At 46.8% G+C, this 25,033-nt stretch overlaps 2 protein-coding genes across 2 annotated transcripts in view; both read right to left on the reverse strand.

The window, feature by feature from the left end:
* Window positions 1-382: 382 nt before the first annotated feature.
* Window positions 383-21,505, reverse strand: CRIP3 (cysteine rich protein 3). The gene is made up of 9 exons (XM_040983430.1): window positions 21,440-21,505; window positions 3,185-3,476; window positions 2,776-2,870; window positions 2,387-2,444; window positions 2,177-2,308; window positions 1,331-1,402; window positions 1,097-1,191; window positions 907-964; window positions 383-779 (listed from the first exon to the last, which is right to left on the reverse strand). Exons 2-9 carry the CDS (start codon window positions 3,225-3,227, stop codon window positions 718-720), a joined length of 615 nt encoding a protein of 204 aa, XP_040839364.1. The 5' UTR covers window positions 3,228-3,476; window positions 21,440-21,505; the 3' UTR covers window positions 383-717.
* Window positions 21,506-22,010: 505 nt separating this feature from the next.
* ZNF318 (zinc finger protein 318) overlaps window positions 22,011-25,033 on the reverse strand; it is a 46,728-nt gene continuing 43,705 nt past the window's right edge. The window contains exon 8 of the mRNA XM_040983427.1: window positions 22,011-22,087. Coding sequence (XP_040839361.1) covers window positions 22,031-22,087 — 57 coding nt within the window. The 3' untranslated portion in view covers window positions 22,011-22,030. The remainder of the gene's footprint in view (window positions 22,088-25,033) is intronic.

A 25,033-nucleotide genomic window follows, 5' to 3' on the forward strand; every position in this document is an offset into this window, starting at 1 on the left:
GTCCTAAGCTTTGCTTCCGGCTTTGCTGGCAGTCTGCTGTGTGACCTTGGGGCATGTGGCTTTCCCCCTCAGGGTTTTTGTGAGTTCACCTCCCAGGGGAATAACGAGGCCTCTCTGCAGACCTCATGGCAGCATATGCTATCACGCTCCCACGAGGGGCTGCATGGGTGGGGGGTGCTTCCTCTAGGGAGGGTGCAAAAAAGCCTGCCCTGTGATGACCTCTGGGACCAATGGGGCTGCTGGACATGCACTGTGTGCTGCTAGGGACTGCCCCAGGGCAAGGCGAATGAACTGCTGGGGTTCCATGGTCAGCCCTGCTTACTCTCAGGCACTCTGCAGGCAGCGTCTCCCCCAACCCTAGCCCAAAGGAGACTTGAAGACCTGGGACTTAACACTTTATTGGAGAAGACAGAGGGGATGAGTGCAATAAACCCAGTGTTGTGAGTACTCTGAAGTTCCAGGAGCTACTAAGAAAGACACTGGGCAAGGCCAGGAGGGAAACCCTCCACAATGGGGTGGCCTGTGTCCTCTATCCAGACAGGAATGGGAAAGGCAAGGATTAGTAGAGAAAAGTCTGCACTTCTTTGTCTCCCTAAGCCCAGGTGTCTGGGACCCTGCTTCCCAATGCCCCATCCTAGGCCATGGGACTAGAGAGTTCTGTTGCTCCTGTTGGAGCACCGAGGGACTGGGGTAGAAACCCAAGTGAGGGCAAGCAGCTCATTTGGACTTTTCTTCCACAGGGTCGTAGATGTAGCAGCCCACATCGCCAATGTTCACACCTGAGGAACACAGTCCAGTCACCAAGGGCCTTGGGTCTGGGGGCGCGGGGCTGAGGAGAATCTGGAGGAGTCCCCATCCCCACAGGCTGCACGCATGCCTTGTGTCTGGGGAGAGGGCTGTGCCCACCTTTAGGGCCAAACAGGTAGCCGTAGCAGGGGATGTGACAGTAGGGGACACCATCGTGCTGGGGAGACAGAGAGAGAAAGAACGAGCCGTCTGGGTCTGGCTGTGTCTCAAGCCCCAGCCTGCCTTCTCCTAACACAGCTAGCCTCCCAGCCCTGCCCAGCCCTGCCCTGCCCTGCCCTGCCCTGCTCACCTCAGCATGCCTCCCGGCAGTCAGGGTCTTCCGGCAGCGCTGGCACCTCAGGCAGGGTCGGTGCCAGTTTCTGCCCAAAGACATCACCTTCTCAGCTGGTGGTAGAGTGAAGTGGTGGGTCTGAGCGGCCAGGAAGGGAGACTGGTGCCCTCTGCTGCTCATTTGGTGTCCCCTCCACACTCCCTCACCCATTACCAGCCTCAATGTCCAAACTTTCTTTCCATGGTCACTTACCAAAATAGACGGGCTTCCCACAGCCGGGGCACAGTGAGGTCTCCCCAGTGAATGTCTTCGTGTGTGGGGGGCCTTTAAGGAGGAGAGGCCTGGCTGGGACTGTGTACCTGGCACTAGCCGGTACATGGCACTGACCTGTTCCTATGGCTGTGTTTGATCCACAGCCTCCCCACCCCCACCCCAGCCAAGTCTCCTCCATCGCTTTGGGTGTTAGGGACCATCCGCCTCTTCTTCCTCCAGCTCCTCCTCCTCCCAAGGCGCTCAGGTACTCGCCGGCCCCACCCCATCAGCAACTCAATCCTCAAGCAACCCGAGCTGCTCTAGGAGCTGGCCAGGGCAGGGGTGTCAGGTGTTGGGAAGTATGGTGTCACTGCCCACTGCACAGGCTGGCAGACCCAGTGACCAGAGAGAGAAGTGGAGGAATGTGAGGGGATGGCTCCATCTCCAGGACCCCTCGTGCCCCACATAGATCATTCCCTCCGCAGCCGTTGCCTGGGAGAGGCAGAGTTCTAGTCCCACTTGGCCCTCTTGCTAGCTGTATGACTGCACAGAGACACCTCTCCTCTCTGCTCCTGCAAATTGGGAGTTGCAATGCTGTCTGTCCAACTTACCTCTTTCACCCAGCAGCTAACATGAGTGAGGGGGCAAGCTAGAACGAGAGGGGCAGAGGGGGGTGTAGAGAGAAGAGTTTTCCAAGAATGAAGTTGGACTGTGAAGCACAGGGCTGAGTAGGAAAGTACCACCTGACCCTGTCCCCTATTCCAGCCTGGGGAAGAGGCAGGAGAAGAGGAGGAGGACAGCAATGATGAGGAGAAGTGGCGGCAGCCGAGGCCCAGTTTCCCTTACTTTTCTTGCCATGCGGGAGGCTGGTCCTTGGCCTAGGGGGGCTGAAGCTGCTGGGGGTTAGGGGTGTGACACTGGCAGGGGTGGGAGTGGGGGGATTGTAGAGGTAGGAGCCCACACCACCGATGTTCACCCCTGCAAAGAGAAGAGGGGCAGTCAGCCTTAAGCTTGCCCTGCCAGCCCACCCTGATCCCTTCCCAGGCTGGTACTCACCCCTGGGTCCGAAAAGAGCCCCGTAGCATGGCTTGTGGCAGTATGGCCTCCCGTTGTGCTGGGCACATGCAGGAGAAAAAGGGGTAGCTCAGAGCCAAGGGGGCCCCCCGTGCCCTACAGCCTTCCCCATGACAGGCTGCCAAGTGTCTGTCTAGTGGCTGGATGGACAGAGCTACCACTGTGCTCCAGGGAGGAAGGGCAAGATGAAGCCAGGAGGCAAGGCTGCCCATCCCCCTGCTCTCCATGTGGTCCCCAAATCCTGGCTGCTGTGGGGCCCACCCTGGGTTAGTTGCTGAGGACTGCCTTTGGCAGGCCTCCTCCAAGGTTGAAACTGGGGAGACAGGGGGGTTAGTGACAGCCCAGGGCTGTGTGCCCTAGCCAAGCCTCACCTCTGCATGCCCACCCGGGGACAGGATGCTGTGGCAGCGTTCACATTTCAGGCAGAAGCGGTGCCAGTTCTTGCCCAGGGAGGTCACCTTCTCGGCTGTGGGGGACAAGGTGGAACCAAGCTGTGAGAAGCCCGGTCAGGCCGGCGGGGGAGGGGGGACCTTCTCCTTCACCACACCCTTATCAGCCCTATCCAGAACCAGTTCAGCTTGTCCTTGTTGCCTGCTCCCTGGAGGCAATGACAAGTCGCCCCCAGGGGAGGCCACCTCTATGCCACCGCAGCGCCCAGAGCTCTTCCAGAGCTCTCAGAAGAAAAGGCCTCAGGTGGGAACTGTAAGGGGGCGGGGACCACATCCCATTCAGGGAACCCGCCCACTCCAGCTCCTACCCGCTCGGCAGCCCTGGCCTCACCGAAGTACACGGGATGTTGACAGCGCGGGCAGGTCCAGCTCATGGCTCCGCTCGTTCGCTCTGGCTCACTCGCTCGGGGCAGCGGGCACAGCACCGGGGAGGCTCCGCGGCTCAGGCCCGCCTGTTCCGCCTGTTCCGCTGGGGCCGCCCACCGCTCACCTGGCGGTCTCAGTGGGCAGCTCCGAGGTGCTTATTGGCCGCCGGACGCTCAGATCCCTGCCCCTCTCCTGCTGGGGTGGGAGGTGCGGGACAGGCCAGCGACTTCTAAGAAGAACGCTGAAGCCCGCTGCCCCTGGGGAGAACACGGAGATCTGAAGCTGTGTGGGCTCCCAGCAGGGTGCGACCAAGACGCCCAGACCGAGGCAGCATGGGGAATGAGGGAAGAGGGGAGTATTAGTTTCTGGGTAGGGTAAGAACAGATGTGCACAGTGCAGATGCCAGGGAGATCCTGTTCCCCCCGCCCGCCTCCCCCAGGAAAGCCAAGGAGTGGCATTCCGTGAAATGGTTGGATTCCACCTCGGAAGTCCAGTTGGCCAGCAACTGAAAGCCAGGCAGTCCCGGGCTTCATTCTCTTGCTATTCTTGGGCGAGTTACTGTTTTCCGTTTCTTTTCCCCTTTTAGTCTGTTTATTTGTGTGTTTCACATCCCTGGGGGCAGGTGGAACCCTTAGGGTGTTGGCTCTCCTGTGTTTTCACTTCTGGCTTTCACTGCTGATGGCCTGAGTGCGGGTGATTCCGCCTCTTTTTCTACGTCTTCCAGTTGCCCATCAAGCCGATCACCCCTTGCTTGTTTATAACGTGCCTGTGACGTTCGCCAGGATTTCCCCAGCTCTCTGACCACCAATGATTTCAAATTCATGAAGGCCACCCCAGTCCTGCTTCATCAACAGAAATCTGGCGTCGTCTTGGGGGCGTGGTGCAATAGAAGCCTGCCCTTTGCTTCCCTTTGCTGCACTGCTGATGGGCACTGGCGCTGGCAAGCAGAGGAAGGCGGTGGAAGGCAGAAAGAGGAAGGGAGGGAGGGGTGATGGCACTGCTTCCTTTTTTTTTTTTTTAATGTGCACAGAGGTATCATGGTGCTAGGCACCACCTCACCTGATATGAAAACTGGAGGAGTTAGTACATTGAGGGTGCCCAAACAAGACCCAACACATAAATGCTCTAAAACCAATAGCTGCTACCATGATGGCTCCTTCAGTTTAGAGGCTTCTCTGCGGCCCGGTGTGGTAGCCTAGTGGCTAAAAGTCCTTGCCTTGCACATGCCAGGATCCAATATGGGCACCAGTTCTAATCCCAGCGGCCCCACTTCCCATCCAGCTCCCTGCTTGTGGCCTGAGAAAGCAGCAGATGATGGCCCAAAGCCTTGGGATCCTGTGTCCAGAAGGCTCCTGGATCTCAGCATGGCTCTGCTCAGATCCAATTGCAGCCATCTGGGGAGTGAACCAATGGACGGAAGATCTCTCTCTCTGTCCTCGCCCTCTTTCTCTCTTTAAAATCTGACTCTTAAATAAATTTTAAAAACCATTGTCCATATAGAATGATTGACTCCTAAAGTTATAATGCTTATTAAAAGTGTCATTTACACACATAGTTTACATGAAGATTACATTAAAAATTTTTTTTTACTTGGGGACCCAGTGCAGTAGCCTAGTGACTATAAAGTCCTCACCTTGCATGCACCAGGATCCCATATGGGTGATGGTTCATATCCCGGTTGCTCCACTTCCCTTCCAGCTCCTTGTTTGTGGCCTGGGAAAGCAGTAGAGGAAGGCTCAAAGCCTTAAGACACTGCACCTGCACGGGAGACCTGGAGGAAGCTCCTGGCTTTTAATTGGCTCAGCTCTGGTCATTGCAGCCACTTAGGGGGTAAACCAGTGGATGGAAGATTTCCTATCTCTCCCTCTCTGTAAATCAGCATTTCCTATAAAAATAAATAAATCTTTTAATTTATTATTTATTTATTTATTTATTTTTTACTTTTGGCGAAAGAGAGAGCACACTCCCATCTGTTGGTTCATTGCCCAAGTGCCTGCAGTGCTAACTGCTGGAATAGGCTGAAGCCAGGAGCAGAATACTATCAAGGTCTCTCACAGGATGGCAGTGGGGGTGGGCAGGATCCTGGCTACCTTGAGCCATGGCCACTGCCTCTCAGGGTCTTCATTAACAAGGATGGTGTCAGAAGTGAGACCAGCTGTTAAACTTGGTCATTCTGGCCTGCACATCTTAATTAGCACTTTAGCCACTAGGCCAAATGTCTGCCAAGATACTACAATGTTTTGGTAAACGTATTCCACAGTACTTCAGAGGACATGTCAAGATTTAAACTCACAGAATGGCAGACTATATGTGAAAATCATCAGTTTAATAAGGATCTGGTGGGCCCAGTGCGATAGCATAATGGCTAAGGTCCTTGCCTTGGGTGTGCTGGGATCCCATATGGGTGCTGGTTCTAATCCCGGCAGCTCCACTTCCCATCCAGCTCCCTGCTTGCGGCCTGGGAGGGCGGTCAAGGATGGCTTAGGGCCTTGGGACTCTGCACCCATGTGGGATACCTGGAAAGAAATTCCTGGCTCCTGGCTTTGGATTGGCGCAGCACCGGCTGTTGCAGCCACTTGGGGAGTGAATAATTGGACGCAAGATCTTCCTCTCTGTCTCTCTTCCTCTCTGTATATCTGCCTTTGCAATAAAATTTTAAAAAATAATCAAGATTATAATAAGGATCTGGTAACCAGAATATACACGTTGGAGCAGGCTTTTTTTTTTTTTTTTGAGTGTAACTTTTTATTAAATAGTGAGTTTCCACACATGGCTTCTTCTTTAAATATCAGGCAGTGGTGTGTGTGGTGGTGGTGGGGAACAAAAGGGAGGAGGGAACACTTGCAGTTCCCCAACACCCCTCCCCCCCAGGGGCAGGCATTTTGACACAGTGATCAAGTTGTGGCATGGAACATGGGTATCCACTGTTGGGTTGCCTGGTTTCTCTGCTTTTGATTCAGATTCCTACTAATGTCCAAGATCCCTGCCACCCATGTGCAAGACCAAGACCAGGCCCAACCTGAATGTTGCAGGCGTTTGGGGAGTGAACCAGAAAACAGGAGATCTGTGTTTGTCTTTGAAATGGAAATTAAAAAACAAACAGAAGTTAACATTTTCTTCTGGAAAAAGAGGGGCTAGGCATTATGGTTTTGTGAGTAAAGCAGCAGCCTATGATGTCATATCCCATATTGGAATCCTGATTTGCATGTCCCTGTTGCCCTGTTTCTGAGGCAACTTCCTGCTAAATATGCCTGGGAAGGTAGTAAATTATTTGGGCCCTGTCACTTACATGGGAGACCCAGATGGAGTCCCAGGCTCCAGTCTCAGCTGTTACAGCCCTTTGGGGTGAACTAGTGGATGGAAGATCTCTGTCACCCTGCCTATTAATAAGTGAAAAGAAGTTTTTTCTTTAAGGCATTGGGGGGTGGGCTTTGTAGTACAGCACATTAAGTCACTGTCTGGTTTGCCTACATCCAATATTGGAGTGCCTGGGATCCAGTATTGTGTGTGATTCTGATCCAGTTTCCTGCAAATGCGCTTGGGATGCAGCCTTGACGGCTCAAGTACTTGAGTCCCTGCTACCCACAGGGAGATTTTCTGGGCTCTTGGCTTTGGTCTGACTGACCCAGCCCTGGTTGTTTACAGGCATTTGTGAGTGAACCAGTGGATGCAAGATTTGTCTCCTCTGCCTTTCAAATAATAACAATAGATATTAAAACAAAAAGAGTAGGCTTTCATCCACTGTTGGGAGCGCTGTATTCGGGAGTACAATCTAGGTCTTCCACATGAGTGTCAGCAACCCCATTACTTGAGCCATCACCACTGACTGCCAAGGTCTACACTGGGGGGAACCTGGAGTCAAGAGCCAGAGCTGAGAACTGAACCCAGGCATTCCAACATGAGACATGTTAAGTGCCTACTCCCAAGAGCAGTAGTTTTAGAACTTTTTTCTTAAATGATTTCTTCTTTTTCTAAAGTATATAATATTTGAAAGGTAGAGAAAAAGAGAAAGAGCCCTTCCAACCTCTGGTTCACTCCTCAAATAGCCACAATGGTCAGGGCTGGGGCAGGCTGAAACCAGGAACCAGGAACTCCATCTGGGTCTTCCAAGTGGATGATGGGGGCCAAAGCTCCTGGTGTATCATCAGGGCGGTGGGAACCAGGGAAATTAGGCATGCTGGCTTAACCTCCTGAGCCACAAGGCCAGACCCTAAGTGATTTCATCTGCCCATGTGTGTATTCCTCAGCACTTCCAGAACACACCAAGTAATTCTTTCCTAGAGATCTTTGGCACTTTCTGCTTTGGAACGTTGCACTTTCCTCATCCTACTATGCAGGTCTTTTATTCCCCAAGATCTAGAACTGAGTGCAGCACAAATATAAATAAATCCATTTGCAGGCAGAATAAATGACAACATTCTCCTCTTCTTTGGCTCCCTTTATTCTGGTGCTGTAAAAAAGATGCTTTGTGGTGAATGCTAACAGAGAGAAGGAACACTTCTTGTAGGAATGCATTTACAGATACTCACAGTGGCTGTTTTAAATAACAGCTGGCGTGACTCAAGCCTCTGATTATTATACGATTACCACAGATGGAAAAGACCAGCTGAGTGAGATATTACTCGGCTGTCAAGGTGCAATTTTGTCTCCAGTGAGAAGCAGACTCTGTCTTCCTGGCTACCCACTGCACCTTTCCCACCACAGGATGTACACTACAGTGAGCTTGTGTACTCGACATTCTCCATGGGAAGGAATGGACTTCATTACCTGGGTATTTCTAGCTCTGAGTACAGTCACTGAATGACAGCTCCTGCTATTATTCAAGCTTCCCACTGAGACTTTTGACCTCACATTCTTGAGCTGTTATGAGACACAAATATTTTGACATTGTGACTTTATTGATGAATTGATCCCTTGATTATTGTCAGGAAAACTGACATGAGCTTTTCAACTCTGCATGAGTGAATGGTGAGGATTTGAAGCACCTAGCGAGTTCTCACAGGTGAAAGGCATTCTTGGCACTATCAAAGACTCCTGGATAGAGGTCACAGGGAAGCAGGTTGGGATGCAGTTGAAGAAAAAGACCCTTCTAATAGAGCCCAACATGGAGTAGTTGCTTTAGACAGCAGTGAACTTCCTGTCCCTGGATAGAAGTAATGCCAGAAACAGACTACCCATCCTCAGTGTTACAGAAGGGATGCAAGCAACACATGCAGAATTTTGAAGTCTCTTCATGATACATGATTTTATGACTCTGTTCCCAAAGAGAAGTTTGAAACTGGTATTAGAGAGAAGCATGGTTCAAACAGTACAGTTTCCACCCACGGAGTACCAGTCACAAACACTGTACTTGTTCTGATACAACAATCTGATGAGATAGCTTGGAAAGTTTAAGAAATTTGCTAAGCCTGGCGCGATTGCATAGCGGATAAGGTCCTCGCCTTGCACGTCTGGGATCCCATATGGGCGCCAGTCGAGGATGGGCCCAAAGCCTTGGGACCCTGCACCTGCATGGGAGATGTGGAGGAAGTTCCTGACTCCTGGCTTTGGATCAGAGAGCACCGGCCGGCCAGTATGCTCACTTGGGGAGTGAAGACTTTTTGCCACAGTTGCTTACTATCCTCAAAATCAAGCTTCTTTACCCCTAGGACTTGCCAACTTTCTAGTCTTCTCACCACTTTGCCTGTTACATCAACCCCTCCAACCACATTGAGCGTCTTCAACTTGCCAAAGTTCTTTTCTGTCTTGGAGCCTCTGCAAAGGCTAACCTCTTTTTCGAGATAACCTCACCTCATCAAATCCTGTCTATCCCTGGCTCCCTTCATCCACTCAGCACCAAGCTACTGGCCCAAGGAGCTCTCTCCTATAGCATACCCTCTGCTGGCGAGCAGAGGGGGTACCAACTGTAACAGCTTTCATTTCCTTTCCTGAGACGTGATCTCAACAAGGAAAGAAAAGCAGACACCTGAGCAATGCCTTTCCCATTGATTAAGGCAAGGTGTTCGATGAATGAGACAGTCACACAGGCCTGCTCACTTCCTGCTCATCCCCCTATCCTATCTAGGCTTTGTCTGCCTGCCTAGTCTGTTGAGCTCTGTTGAAGGTGGGAACAAGGACCACACTGCCAACCACTGTATTTCTAGTGCCTTACTCAAATCTCTGGCACATGGGACTCAACAAAGGTTTGTTGGTGAATGAATGTTACATGTCATATACAAATCCCCCTCCCACCTAAGTAGATGAGTGCTGGTGTTAACACAAGGGGACTGGCAGGGCTGCAGAGTTGCTACTAATGAAAGCCCTGGAACAAGAAAAATTGCCTGACCAAGACATGGGAAGGGTGTAAAAACTAGAGATACCTTCCACTTCCTGTTCACGCCCCCAAATTCCTGCAACACCTGGGGGTTAGGCCAGGTACAAGACAGGAGCTAGAAACTCCATCAGAGCCTCCCCTGTGGGTGGCAGGACCCCACATAGTTAGGCCATTTTCTGCTGTCTCCCAGTTGCTTTCACAGGAAGCTGGATCTGAACTAGGAAGTGGCAGGGACTGGGGACTTGCACACTGATATGGGATGACGGGGTCTCAAGCAGTGTCTTTGTTGTGCCACAATGTCCACCCATCTATTTTTGCAAATCTATATTGACTAATTTGTATCATGTGAAAGGCAGAGACACTCCCATCTGCTTGTTCACTCCTTGTCTTTCAAATACATTTATAAAACAAAAGATACACGCATGTAGCAGAAGATGGTTGAGTCTTCTGTCTTCCTACTGATCCCCTGTGGAGAATTCCTACTGTAGGATCACACAGCCGTCACGGCCCTGGCAGTTATCATTGTTTTCCCCTCATTTTAAGAATCATCTTGTCACCATTGGACCTACTGAGAGTGCACTCCTCACAGCCGCTTTGACTACCTGTATGGGACGGAATGGGCTACATTTTGTGATTCCATGGCATCTGCTGGATTAATTCGGAATCAAGATTGGCAGGAAAGACCCTTTAGTTCTTTGCCATAGTTGCCTTACATTTTTCTTGGTGAAGACATCAATTAACAGCTTTAAAGTATAATTTTCTATGCAAAAATAGATGTAGGTTCTCAAGTATTACATCTGAGAGAATATAGGAAAAACCACCTCCAAATACCTAACAGCATGATAGCTAACACAATTACTGGGAACTGAGGTGACCAGGAAAAATTCAGAGGTCAGCTTGCCTATCAGTTAAAATGGTGGCAGTGCTCCTTAGTTTATGCATAAAATACTAGAAACTTCCTTATCTTTATTACTGGAAAGGCAGATTTACAGAGAAAAGAAGATACAGAGAGAAAAATCTTCTGTCTGCTGGTTCAACTTTCCAAGTAATCACAACAGCAATCTGAAGCTGGGAGCCAGAAGCCACCTCCTGATCTCCCACATGGGTGCAGGGTGCCAAGGCCCTGAGTCATCCTCTACTGCATTGGGAGGTAATTAAAAAAATTTTTTTTCTGGTCAATAGTTCAGTGGTTAAATCATTGACTTGCAGACACTAGAATCTCATATGGGTGTCAGTTCATGTCCAGGATGCTTCTCATTGCATCCAGCTCCCTGCTTGTGTACTGGGAGAGTAAAAGACGGCCCAAAGCCTTGGGAATCTGTACATGTGTGGGAGACCTGGAAGAAGTCCAGGCTCCTTACTTGGGATTGGCTCAGCTTCAGCCATGCAGCCACTTTGGGGAGTGAACTAGTAGATGAAAGATCTGTGTCTCTCTCGGTAAAACTACCTTTTCAATAATAGAAATATAAATCTATCTATCTATGATCTTGATACTGAGGCTGAGAATAGGCTGAGAAGGTCCAGGCTGCAGCGCCTGCATGTGCATCCTAAAATAGTGTGTGATATGGGCCGGGCAGCAACATTCACCAGCTCATTCAAAGGTCAAGATGCAGGTACAGACTATGTCAGAAAAGGACCTAGTACCTGCTTGTATGCCTGAAATCTGGGTCTAGGAGTGTGCCAAGTGAGGGTACTCGGGAAACTCCCCTAGTGGGTCATAGCTCCTACTGTTGAACATATGGTCCAGGACTGGGGGGTGCATAGGCTGGGTAAGGTAGCTCCACCAGTTGGGTAGTGTGTGGGTTGATTTTGCAAGGGACAAGCTGGACAGGGCCAAGTATATCTTACCTCACTGGCAAGTGCAGAAAACCAACCGGGAGTGCAGGTCATGCCAGGATAGGCTATTACACAGACCAGTTTGCTTAAACCAGGGATAGGAGCCAACTTAGCAGGGCCAGAGGTGGGACTAGGAGCCAGCTGGGACAGGCCAGGCTACAGCATCCAAAGACAAAGGTCAAAACAGGTGAGGAGCTATGCCAAGCTGTGTCAGAGCAACCACTGGCATGCGTGAGATCTGTGGCTGGGAACAGGCCTGGTTGGGGAGCAACGGGGACCTGGCTCCATTATGACTTTGATTGGTGAGCACGAGGGCCAGAGTGGGGCTGTGGTCTGGTCTGGACATGGCTGCAGTGTCCCCCAGCACAGGTGCGGAATGGGTCTGGGGCATGCCAGACTGGGCTAGACTCCAGCACCCTCTCGTGTTTGTGAGAACCAGGGTGGGTGTAAGATGGGCTGGGCTAGGTCTCTGCCCCTGCCGAGCCATGTGGGAGCCATGGCTGAGTGTGGACCAGGCTTGGCTTGGCTATAACACCCAAGAATAAGAACTGAATTGGGTGAAGGCCAGTTAGGGATAGCCACCATTCCTGCTAGGATGGGAGGTAGACTAAGTAGGGTTGGCCCATGGACCCACTGGTGTGTGTGAGATCTGGCACTGAGAGAGGTTTGGATGGAGGGGCTTGGAGAACTCCTCTGTTGGGAAACAGTCCCTGCAGGTGAGCACAAGAGCCAAGACAGGGAGCAGCTCAGACTAGCCCAGGATATGGTTCCCACCAACATACATTTGGCTCAGGTCTGGGACAGACCAGGTTGGGCCAGTTCATATCACCTGCTGGTGAAACTGAGCACCAGAATGGAGTGTACCAGGGCCAGGCCAGAATGGGTCAGGCCACAGCACAAGCCAGTACACATTAGGGCTGGGACTGGGTGCCGGCTGGGCTGGGCTAGGCTGTAGCCCCACCAACATGAAATGAAATTGGGGGGTAGACCTGTCCCAGCCTGGTACACCACCCACTGGCATATGCTGAGATGAGGCAGGCCATATTCCCCAACCAGCACACGTGAGAACCACGGGGGTGGAGGAGAACTCAGTAGCAGGGCTGCAGGGGTCCTCCTGCTGGACCACTACTCCCACTGGTAAGCGTGGGAGCTGGGAGCAGGGACTAACTAGGCCAGGCAGGGCTACAAAACCTGGTGGCCTACATGTGAGCTGGATCAAGAGAAAGCCAGGATAACTGACTGTACCTTCGGGTGCATGCATAAGCCAGATTGGGTATGGGTGGATTGGGCTTTGCTTCAGCATCAGCTGGCAGATGCTGGCACTGGGGGCTCATTCTGTCAGGCTAAACAGTAGGATCACCTGGAGAGTGCAACATCCAGGAGTGGGAGTAGGCCCATCAGGGAAACAGTGGGCACCTCCTTCTGGGTTGCCACTCTGACTGGTGAGCATGAGAACCAAGACTAGGGGCAGGCATGGCTAGACAGACAGACAGTGGTATCCACCAGCACATGAGTGAACTGGATAGTGGGGCTGGTTGGGTTGAACCAGGCTTCAATGCCCACTGACATGTATGAGAGTTGAATGGGATGTGGGACAGAATGGACCAGTCTGTTGTACATATTGGCAAGCACAGGAACCAGGGCAGGGGATGGGACTGGTGGGGCTTATTAAGGGTCGCTCTGACTAGGCTGCAGCTCCCACTGGCTTGCGTGAAGGCTGAGTGTGTGTGGTGGGCAGGCTCGGGATGGGCTGCAACATCCATTGGTTTGTGTAGAAGACAGGCTGGAGACACAACTGACCCAGTAATTGCAACCACCAGCATGTGCATAAGCTCATTACGGTGATGGACTGTGCCAGACCCTCTAGTGGCAAGCACACACAAGAATCAAGTCTGGGATCACCTCAGATGAGGTCTCCTTGGTAATTCCCCCTGAACTGAACCACTGGACTCAGAACCCCAACCATGGAGAGAATTGCAGGTTCCATGGTCTGTCCATGGAGTGCATGTTATCAGAGCTGGGCCTCCTCAGTGCCTCAGATGGAGCAGTGGACAGCACATTCAAACGCATATGGAAGATATGGCAGTATATTGGAGCTTGCAGAGAATACCTGGTACCACAACAGAGGATGGAGGACAGAACAAGTTGATCAACTACGCTAACCAAGTGTTGACAGTGAACATCTGGCAAACGGAGACTCTAAGGTAGACTATGTCAACCAGTGGATTCTGGAGAGATTTTTTTCGTACTTAAGAGTGTCGAGATCGGCAGTAATTCAGAACTGCTGAACTATCAAAATACTTGAGCAGGACCCTCGGAGCATGCCCCACATCGGGTACCCTGGGATTGCACTGGTTGGTTGTTCTCCATCCCAGCGTTCAGAGGCAGTTGGGAGGCTGAGTGTGGCTTCCCCTCTTATCTCTGCCTTTTCCCCAGATAAAGAAAGGGGAAAAAAAAGAGAATGTGGAAATAACAGTCTCACCCACCTTCCTGTAGCCCTTGACCCTTTGCATTTAATCACCTATGTAAAAATCATCAAAAAAAATTTTTTTAAATTTCCTCCTACAATTTATTTACAGTTGAAAGATTTACCAAAGAGAAGGAGGGAGGGAGTGTGGGAGGAAAGAGAAGGAAGTAGGAAGAGAGAATGAATCTTTCATCTGCTCATTTTCTTTCTTAATGGCTGCAATGTAACTGGACCAGTCTGAAGCCAAAAACCTGGAGCTTCTTTCAGTTCCTCCATCATGGGTGCCGGGGTCAAAGGATTTGAGCCACCTTCTGCTGTTCTATCAGATCATTAAAGGGAGCTGCTAGGACTTGAACTGGTGTCCCCGTGGTCCATGTGGCCCACCACAGGCAGAGGATTAATATCCAACCTATGGTGCTGAAGTAATGTTTTATAATGTATAATATCAGCCCTTCCAGGTCATGGGACTATGTTATTCAGGCTATGTATCAGCCAGCTTTTCATTACTTCAAAATGACCAAGAGGAGCTATTAGGTAAGGAGAAGGGACTGTTACTGCCTATGGTGTGCAGGCTCATAGCTAAGCATCAGGTCAATGATTCTGTTGGGCAATGGCAACAGGCCTCATTCTGGAGACTTTCTGTTACTATAGGGAAAGATTCACTCCTTTTTCAGCTGGAAACCTTTAAGATCTGTGGTGTCTTGAGACTGTAGGGTTATTGTTTTTTGAGGAAAAAGATCTACAAAAACGAGGTCAAGCAAAGTTGAAAGGCATAGCATCTGTGATCATCCAGAGATGCTCTCCTCAGTTTCTCAGTAGCCAAGCCTTAAATTACTCTACTTATTTTTGCTAAGCTTGTTTTAGTTAGGTTTCTGATACACCCAAAGGGATCCTAATTAATACAACATGTATATACCTGTACACAGGCAGAAATGCTGCTGATTGTATATAAAAATTATTTCACAAGTTATAAAGCACCACAGGTAATTTTACATATATTCTTTTTATTAAAGGTTAATTGTATTTACAAATCATAGTTTCAGAATTTACTTGATTTTGTTTGAAAATTAGAGTTTCAGAGAATGAGGGAGACAAAGAGAGAGACTTCTCCAATTCACTGGCTCACTCCCCAAATGGCTACAATGGTTAGAACTGAATTTATCTGAAACTGGGTGCTAGGAGCTTCTTCCAAGTCTCCCAAGTGGGTGAAGGAGCCTAAGGACTTGAGCCACACTCGGCTGCTTTCCTAGGCCATTAGCAGGGAGCTGGATCAGAAGTAGAGCACCTGGGACACAAACTTGTGCCCACTGGGATACTGGCACTGCAGGCAAAGGACTACTTTGCTATGCCACTACACTAGTCTACACACATATACTCTTTTATTAATTAATACACAAATATATTTATTCTTTTTACTGGAAAATCAGATTTATATAAAGACAGTGATACAGAGAGGAAGATCTTCCATTTGCTGCCTCACTCCCCAAGTGGCTGCAATGGCCGGAGCTAAGCCAAACCAAAGCCAGGAGCCAAGATCCAGGAGACTCCCCCAGGTCTCCCACATGGGTGCAAGGTCCCAAGGCCCTAGGCTGTCCTTAAACCCCCTCCCAGGCCACAAGCAGGGAGCTGGATGGGAAATGGAGCAGCAGGGATATGAGCTGGCGTCCATATAGGATCCTGGTTCGTGCAAGGTAAGGACTTTAGCTATTAGGCTACCATGCCAGGACCCCTTTAAATTTTTTTTAAAGATTTATTTATTCCAATTGAAAAGACAGATCAGACTTATGGAAAGAAGACAAAGACCTTTTATCCACTGGTTCACTTCCAAATGGCTGCAACGGCTGGGCTTAGCCAATCCAAAGCCAGGAGCCAGGAGTTTCTTTCGAATCATCGATGTGGGTGCAGGGTCCTAAGGTTTGGGGCCATCCTCTGCTAATTTCTTAGGCCACATGCAGGGAGCTGGATGGGAGGTGGAACTGCTGGGACATGAACTGGTTACCCATATGGGATGCTAGCAGTGCAGGAAAAGTTATAGTCTGATACACCATTGCGTTGGCCTACATACATTTTTTTGGGGGGAGGGGGTTTACTTACTTTTATTTAAAAGGCAGATTTACCCAGAGAAGGAGAGACAGAAAGATATTCCATCTGCTGGTTCTCATTCACCAAGTGGCTCCAATAGCTGGACCTGAATTGATCCAAAGACAGGAACCAGGAGCTTCTTCCAGGTCTCCCATGCGTGTGTAGGGACCAAGGCTTTGGGCCATCCCCTGCTGCTTTTCCAGGCCTAAAGCAGCGAGTTGTTTGGGAAGTGGAGCAACCAGGTCAGGAAATGGCATCCATATAAAATCCTGGCACATACAAGGCGAGGATTTTACCTGTAAGCCATTGCACTAGGCCCACATACATATATTTTTTAATGCAAATTAAGATAGAGCCAATTCTGTGGCCCAGTAAGCTAAGCTACTGCCTACAGTGTTGGCATCCCATATGAGGGCGAGTACTAGTCCTTGCTGCTGCTGACCCTGCTCCTGATTAATGTGCCTAGGAAAGCAGAGGATGGTCTCAGTGCTCAGCCACATGGGAGACCCACAGGAAGCTTCTGGCTTCAGATCAGCTCAGCTCCAACACTGTGGTCATTTGGGGACTGAACCAACGGAAGCAAGACCTTTCTTTTCTCCCTCTCTGTAGTTCTGCTATTCATTATCTGAAAAAAAGGATCTTGGGTTCTGCATGGTAGCCTATGAAAAATAAAAATATATATTTTTTAAAGAACATGATTTTAAAAAAAATTTTAAGTCAAATCTTTAAAAAACAAAAAATAGGCAGAGCAGTGTGAAAAGATTTTTTCAATATGCAATTAAAAAATGATTATGACACAGCTGGTGAGCCTTCAGTTTGATGTTGGCATCCCATATGGGTGCTGGCTGCTCCACTTCTGATATAAATCCCTGTGAATGACTTGAGAAAAGCAGAAAATGGCCCAAATGTTCGGGCCCCTACCTACCGTGTGCAGACCTGCATGAAGCTCTTGGATCTGGCGTGGCCCAGGGGTTGGTCACTGCAGCCATCTAGAGTGAACAAGCAGATGGAAGGTTTGTGTCTCTTCCTTTCTCTTTGTAACATTTTCAAAAGAAATACATAAATACATTTTTATTCATGAGAGTAGTACTGTTATGAATGGGATTAGTGTTGAAAGAGATCTGGAGAGAATTTGTCTCTTTACGCCATCTAAAAGCCAAGAAGGCCTTTATGAAATACCAAATCTGTTTGTACCCTTATCTTGGTCTTCCCAACAATCTGAAATGTGACAACAAATTTCTGTTGTTTGTAAGTCACCTATTTTGTTAAAGCAACATGAATGGACTAAGACATCAATTATACAAACACTAGCATGTTGGATCAAAGAGAAACATCATTCAACTACATGTTGTCTTAAGTTCAAAGAAACATAGTTTGAAGCTCAAAGGATGAAACAGATATTCCATTCAAATAGTAACCAAAAAAGAGTTGAGACAGTCATACTAACATCAGATAAAATATATTTTAAACAAATAAGTGTTACAAAGAAATTATTATATATTTATAAAAAGCTCAGTATGCCAAGAAGATAGAACAACCATGAATACACATGTATCAGACAATAGAAGCCCAAAACATACATGGCAAACTAAAACCAGAGATACACATTTCTACACAGTAGATGGAGACTCCAATTCCCACTTCCCACTTCAATAATAAACACAACATCTAGACACAAGTTTAATAAAGTCTTGAACAACATTTAGCCAAGCAAACCTATCAGACATACATAGAACACATCACCCAACAACAGATTATGGTTTTTTTTTTCAAGTATACATGAAATATTCTCTAAGAACGTATTTTGGGTGAGAACATACATGTGGCCTTCATGTGGTCAGAAAACAATACATTAACACATCTCTAAGCCATACAAAATTTCTTCATTAACCACAAAGAAATGAAGTCAGAAATTGACAGCAGAAAGCACCCAGTTCTAGGCAATTGCCTAGGCTGCCTTGTACCTAGACAAGTGTTCCACTGCTGGAAGAAAAGTGGCCAACGGCTACTTTTTTATACATTCTGAGCCAGGTTCATGCTCTGTATTAACTAGACCAGTGTGCTAGCATAGTTCCCCAATCTTTAATATCAAATCTACAATGGGAGGGAAGAGAAATGAGTGGATTGCTGACATCTGCTTGGTCTGAAGTGGAAGCCCCTGAGGACTGCTGATCTGGGCTGAGTCACACCACCCATGAGGGTGCTTGAGATCAGGGCTGGGGGCAGGCCAGGTAGGGGGACTAGAATACTGCTTCGGGCCAGGCTGCTGTATTCACTGGTGCACACGAGAACTGGAGTTGGGGCCAGGCTGAGAGTCTAAAGAGCTGGCATGCCGAGAATCCCTGGGCCAGGCAACAGCCCCTGCTGTTGAGGGAGGACCATCAATGGTTTTGGCATTGGCACCACGATCTTTCATCTAATGGTGGCTGCAGACACCTCAGAATCTCCTATCTCAGAGATTAGAACCTGTGGGTGTTGTCTGACCTTGGTGCATAAATCACATAACTAGACCTATGCTGTGATTCCTGTGCAAATCCGCCAACAACATCTGGCTTGTTCTCTGGCTTGTAAGAGGGATGGGATAGAAAGAGTTCCAAATCCAGGAAAAGGCAAGCCCTACCATTCCAATCACCAAGAAGTAATGACAGAAAATGTGATGAATCTGTATCCCTCAGCAACCCTTAGGAGTCAAAATTCTTTGAGGGGAGGGAGAGAATTAAATGGTATAGGTAGCTAGCTACGTTACAAGCTAGGTAGCTAGGGTCACAAGCTGGAAGCCACACTCCCCTAGCTCTTTCAATCAATGACCCCCTCTCTTAAGACATACCTTTCCTCACTGGGAAATGGAAACTGAACAACACATGCTTTTTTTTTTTTTTTAAGATTTCTTTTTATTGGAAAGGCAGATAAACAGAGAGGAGGAGAGACAGAGAGGAAGATCTTCCGTCCGATGATTCACTCTCCAAGTAATCACAACAGCCAGTGCTGAACCGATTTGAAGCCAGGAGCCAGGAATCTCCTCCAGTTCTCCCACGCGGGTGCAGAATCCCAAGGCTCCGGGCCATGCTCAACTGCTTTCCCAGGCCACAAGCAGGGAGCTGGATTGGAAGTGGAGCCACTGGCATTAGAACCGGCGCCCAGATGGAATCTTGGCACGTTCAAGGCGAGGATTTAGCCACTAGGCCCCGGGCCCCAATGTTTACTTTTAAAAGGTTTAACAGGGCCTGGCGCGGTGGCGCAAGTGGTTAAAGGTCCTCGCCTTGCACGCCCGGGATCCCATATGGGCGCCGGTTCTAATCCCGGCAGCCCCGCTTCCCTTCCAGCTCCCTGCCTGTGGCCTGGGAAAGCAGTCGAGGACAGCCCAAAGCTTTGGGAACCTGCACCCGCGTGGGAGACCCGGAAGAGGCTCCTGGCTTCGGATCGGCATAGTATCGGCCCGTTGCGCTCACTTGGGGAGTGAATCATCGGACGGAAGATCTTCCTCTCTGTCTCTCCTCTGTGTATATCCGCCTTTCCAATGAAAAAATAATAAAAAATAAATCTTTAAAAAAAAAAAAAAAAAAAAAAAAAGGTTTAACATTATTATCATATGATTTAGGTTTTATTCCTATGTGTTTTTCCAAGATGACCAACAACACATATCCACACAAAAACTACATAAATATTCATAGCAGCACTATTCACAATAAGCTGAGCATTATTGACTAATGAATTAGAAACCCATGATACATCCATACTATGGGATATTATTTAGTCATAAAACACAATGAAACAGTGGCACATGATATACGACACAAAGGAACCTTGAGAACATTTACATTTAAATGAACCAGGTCAGACATGAAAGAACATATATTGCATGACTTCATGTATATGAGATATTCAGACTAAGTTCAGTTAGAGAGATAGGAAATAGATCAGCAATTGCTGGTGGACCAGGAGTGTCTGCTAATAGGTATGAGTTTTTTGGGGGTGGGAGAATGATGGAAATATTCTGGAATTATATAATGGCAGTGATTGTGCAACTTTAATGTATTAAACTACAGAAGTGCACACTTTAAGATGGCAAGTTTTGTTACATAAAAATGCTATACTTTCATGAAAAAGTAGATTTAAAAAATATCATCATAACATCTATGAACTCTAAAAAAGTCCAAAGGAAAAACAAAAAGATTCAAAAGAGAAGGTTCTGGGCTGGCATTATTATAACAGGTTAAGCCACCACCTGCAACACTGGCATCCCATACAGGCACTGGTTCAAGATGCAACTGCTCCACTTCTGATCCAGCTCTGTCTACTGCATCTGGAAAAGCAGCATCAGGTGACCTGAGTGCTTTAGCCCCTGCACCCAAGGAGGAGACCTGGAAGAAGCTCTGGGCCAATCCAGATGGGTCACTGAGGTCATCTGGGGGATGAACCAGCAGATGAAAGATCTTTCTCTGACTCTTCCCTCTCTGCAATTCTTTCAAGTAAATAAGTAAATACATTTTAAAAAAGCAGCAGCTCCATTTCTCTCATCCACTCCCTGGATGGGTATGCCTTAAACATGACTTCAGAAACAAGCAATTGGGGTCTAACAGTAAAACAGGAGGTAGGACTGTGAGTCACAGATTGGAATAAAAGCTTGTTTTTTGTTTGTTTTGTTTGTTTTTAAGATTTATTTATTTTTATTACAAAGTTAGATATACAGAGAGGAGGAGAGAGAGAAAGAGAGGAAGATCTTCCGTCCGATGATTCACTCCCCAAATGAGTGCAATGGCCAATGCTATGCTGATCCAAAGCCAGGATCCAGGAACTTCTTCCGGGTCTCCCATGTGGTGCATGGTCCCAAAGCTTTGGGCTGTCCTCGACTGCTCTCCCAGGCCACAAGCAGGGAGCTGGATGGGAAGTGCAGCTGCCGGGATTAGAACTGGCGCCCACAAGGGATCCTGGCGTGTTCAAGGTGAGGACTTTAGCCACTAGGCCATGCCACCAGGCCCTGGAATGAAAGCTTGTGACCAACATTCTTGATTGTCCATGAGCAGAGGAATGTGACAGCTGATGAAAAACAGATCTTGGGCTGAGAAATGGAGAGAAACTGGTGGTGACAAAGTTTTGGCAGCCCTGGCACAAGGCTGCTTTCCATTGCTTCATCCCAGGGTCATGTCTTAGGAGTGAGTAGTTCTTAACTGATTGGATGTCAACGGCAAGAGGCCCTAAGACACTTTTTCCCCTTTACTTCATCATGTGCTGATGGCTTTGGTTATACATTATACGGATTTTAGTATTTGTAGTACATGAACATTCCCTTAAATTACTAAACTGTAGTAACTAGATTTCCAGGATTCTAAGGTGCTACAGAAGTTTTGTTCTTAGGAATAAAACTAGAGTAAGGGCTTTCTGGGTAAATGTAGAGTCAGGGCAATTCAGCTGTAAATGAAATCTAATTGTAAAGGACTTACGATCAGCTTATGGTTCTCACTCCCACAGGGTTTCTCATCCCATAGCACAAAAAGACATAGTGGAGTAAAAGAAGTACTTACTGGCATTTTAGATGGATAGAGATGAAGGAGTAGCCTTGGTATTTCAAACTGATGCTCGCTCCCTTCTGTGTACCAGATGTTCCAATATGTGTAGGAGAAGCAGTAAAATGAAAACTAGTAGACAGCTGTCCCACTTTTACCTAAATTTTTATAAGGACCAGTAAGAGAAGACTAGCACTGACAAGAGATGTTCTGTTTGCTGAGGACACTGGGTTGCAGATCCAAGAATGGGCAGATCTGAATTCCCAGCTTTTACAAACACATCATAACATAAAACAAGAGAGAGATGTTTGAGAATTTATTCAATGCTAAATAAGGTAAGGAGTGGCAAGTCTAAAATACATACCTTCGATATCCACTCTTATGCCTCTTCTGACAAGAAGCAGCATGTATACCACAAACACAATTTTCTCTCACTTATCCAACTCACCATTTCCTGGCACCTAAAACAAGGTTTTCTCTATAACCCACTCCTTTCACAGTAGCCATACCTACCTTTTGAAACTCAGACCCTGGAGGTGATTGCCTACTGGCCACAAGGGCGCTCATCATTTCCACGGACTCTCTGGCTTTTAATCCTGCCTCCCTGGATTAGGGATGTCTGCTGTATTCTTTCCTCTGGAAATCTGAAGACTTCTGGAATTGTTCCTGGAAAGAAAGATAGGCTGGTGAGAATCAGTAATGTGACACAATCATTCCGAAGTAGGTAGGCTGCAGCAAGGCTGGATGAACTCTAGCAGGGACGGAATAACAGAGAAGATGAAAGAAAATACCAGCTCAGTATGGCATACTGTCTTTGCTTTCTCTACATCCTCTAACTTTTGTTCTACTGTTACATAACACTCCATTTTTGTCTTGCTTGTTCACTTCCTTTAAACATACTAATTTCCTTCATTTTCTATATAAAAAAAAATTTCTTGCCTGCCCTGCACATGAAAGGAATTAAAACATGTAAAACTTTCAATCATCATAGCTTGGCAGACATTATTTTCATCATTTTGCATGCAGAAAAGTTTTGATAATTTTTTTTGTATACTTGCATTAAAGCTCTGATTTATAGAATGCTCTAGTGCTGTTACAGCGTTAACGGGTATGTATAACAACCTCAACAGAGACAAAGGCAAGAGTAGGGGAAGCAGGAAGAGAAGAAAAGTGGAGAGACTCTTGAAAGTGTTGTCTGGCATCTATGACAAATTTAGGAAGTTTAGCAAGGAAAATAGCAAGAGCAGTAGTGACAGGAAGTGAGTAGGAGAAACACAACTTTTTTTTGCTACAAAAGGAAAACACCTGACCCCATTTCCACAGCACCAGATGAAACTTCTAATGTAAATACAGCATGTTTGTGTGTGTGCACATGTACATATTTTATAAAGTGTTAATATTCTGTTTAAAATATACTTTCATGATCAAAATGTTGAAATAAAACAAAAAACAAAAAGTGGAAGCATCTCTTTTCCCTACACAACTTTAATTTCCTTCTAGATATTGACAGGATTTAGAATTTGACTAACTTTATCATGGTTATAAAGTATGGCTAGAACAGGGAACATTTGAAAATTAGAACTCCAGAAATGTTTTTTGCAAATTTAAAGGCCAGTTTCCCCTTCCTATCCTGTTTGTGTTCTAGAAACTGTAGCCGCAATGTTCTCCCTCTCCTGACCTGGCCCCACTAGTTTAGAAGGCTGTTGAAATGGGTAAAACCACCTTCCCAGACTTTACATGCACTCACCCCTATAGATAGAGCTTTGTTGTGAATATCCCCCAAACCAGCCACGGAACAGTTAGCCCTTGGAGTGCTAAGCACTCCAAAATACAATTTGTATTCTTAAGTTCTTAAACTTAAAAAGTTCTCACCCACTTACAACTTGCTAAACATTATCAACCACTTGACAAAAACAGCCATTATTGCCACACTGATTTAAAAAAACTTAAGCACCTTCTGTGTGCTAGGCAACTGTTGTGCACTATAAAAACAAATGAAAAAAGTAAGCAGACAGACTTCCTGCTTTAGAGAATTTAAGATATACTTGACACATACTATTCAAAGAAATACATAAATACAAAATCACAACCGTGTTAAGAGCTATAATAAATACTTATGACTGCTTTCTTAAGAATGTATAGGTGGAGGGCAAATCTGGAGAACAGCAATTATTTTAAGATTTTCATGATAGAATCAACTGACCAATGAATACTGGTACCATATACATCACTGAACTAAAAATTACATAAACATTGTAAAAATTAGATTCTAAATAAGAAATGTGCTCACAATACCAAACTATTTCCATTTGTCAGTGTTCGCACATGAACTGTTATCAGTGAAGACTTAAGCCTAGGTTCTGTAACTTGAGCTTGGTAAGGTTTACTAAAGTGAGGATACCTAAGATTTAAGAACATTTTAACTACTTACTTTTATTATAGCTATTTGCTCTTTGCCCCCTTCCCCACTCAAAAAAAAAAAAAAAAAAAGCAGTTGGTGTTCAAGTTAGACACCGGTGTTCTGTGTATCCACCCTTTAATCCACTCCCAATTCTCCCTTAGGCCCTCATCTTAGAAATGACAGGCAATTTGCAGCAAGTTCTGATACCAAAACATTCTTGTAACTTTTTTTCCCCCCAAGATTAAGTGGCATGGGGAAAAGTGAAAATATTTTTTGTTGTCTTACCCAGAAGTTAGCAGAAATATTAAGTATAATATGTGTTGTGAATGGAAGATGGCTTTCTGCACAAACCTAAGGGGCCATTTGAGGAAATTATTTTCAAAATGTAGGTAAAATTAGGTGTTTTTTTTTTTCCCTGCAATTTACACACATGATCATTTATTCAAACAGTTGAGGGCAGCCAATAAAAACTATGTATACCATGTTCGTGGAAATCTATAAAAGTTATAGAACATTATAGGTCACATATGAAGGTTAGAGCCCATTTCTCACATGTGCCCATCTTCTAAGTCACATTCAATACTGTGATGGCAATAAATAAATATGCCTTACCTCCGTGACTATGTTAGAGTTCTACCCTTCCTTTCACAGGGATTTTCTGAATAGTCTCAAAAGCCAGGACCCTACTGATCATTCTAGCCCAGTCTATAGATACCTAAAAGCTCTCCCTTTGCTGGCTCAAGGTAGATAGGAGGAATGTCATTCCTTTAACTCTTAGAAACGAGTATTATTATAGACCACCAACCAATCAATTAGCCAACCCACCTAGATTGGTAGACACCAGAGAGCACAACAGGAGTTGCTATCAAGGCTTAGGCTCAAAGTACAGCAGCCCCAGTTACAATTAATTTAGTCCTTCCTAGATTCTACCTTTCTTCCTGTCCCTCTCAAGTGGCCTTTTAACCTGGAGAAGATTCTGAAGGAAAAAAAGTGAGGTTAGGATTGTCAAGTCTAATTAACCTTCACCCACTCTTTCTCCAAGAAAGCCGATCCGTTTCCAAAGAGAAATAGAAGTTACCAAGTGAACATGCCTGAAAGCTAGTACAAATTAATATTTTAAATGATCATATTCCTTAGATTCCTGCAAATGACCTCCTAGAGAACAGGGAGGATCCAATTCTCTGGGTAAACAAGTCCACCCAGATTTAAGT

The sequence above is a fragment of the Ochotona curzoniae genome, unplaced genomic scaffold, assembly GCF_017591425.1.
Source record: "Ochotona curzoniae isolate NIBS_2020 unplaced genomic scaffold, NIBS_Ocur_1.0 contig_3819, whole genome shotgun sequence".
Classification (NCBI taxonomy): Eukaryota; Metazoa; Chordata; class Mammalia; order Lagomorpha; family Ochotonidae; genus Ochotona; species Ochotona curzoniae.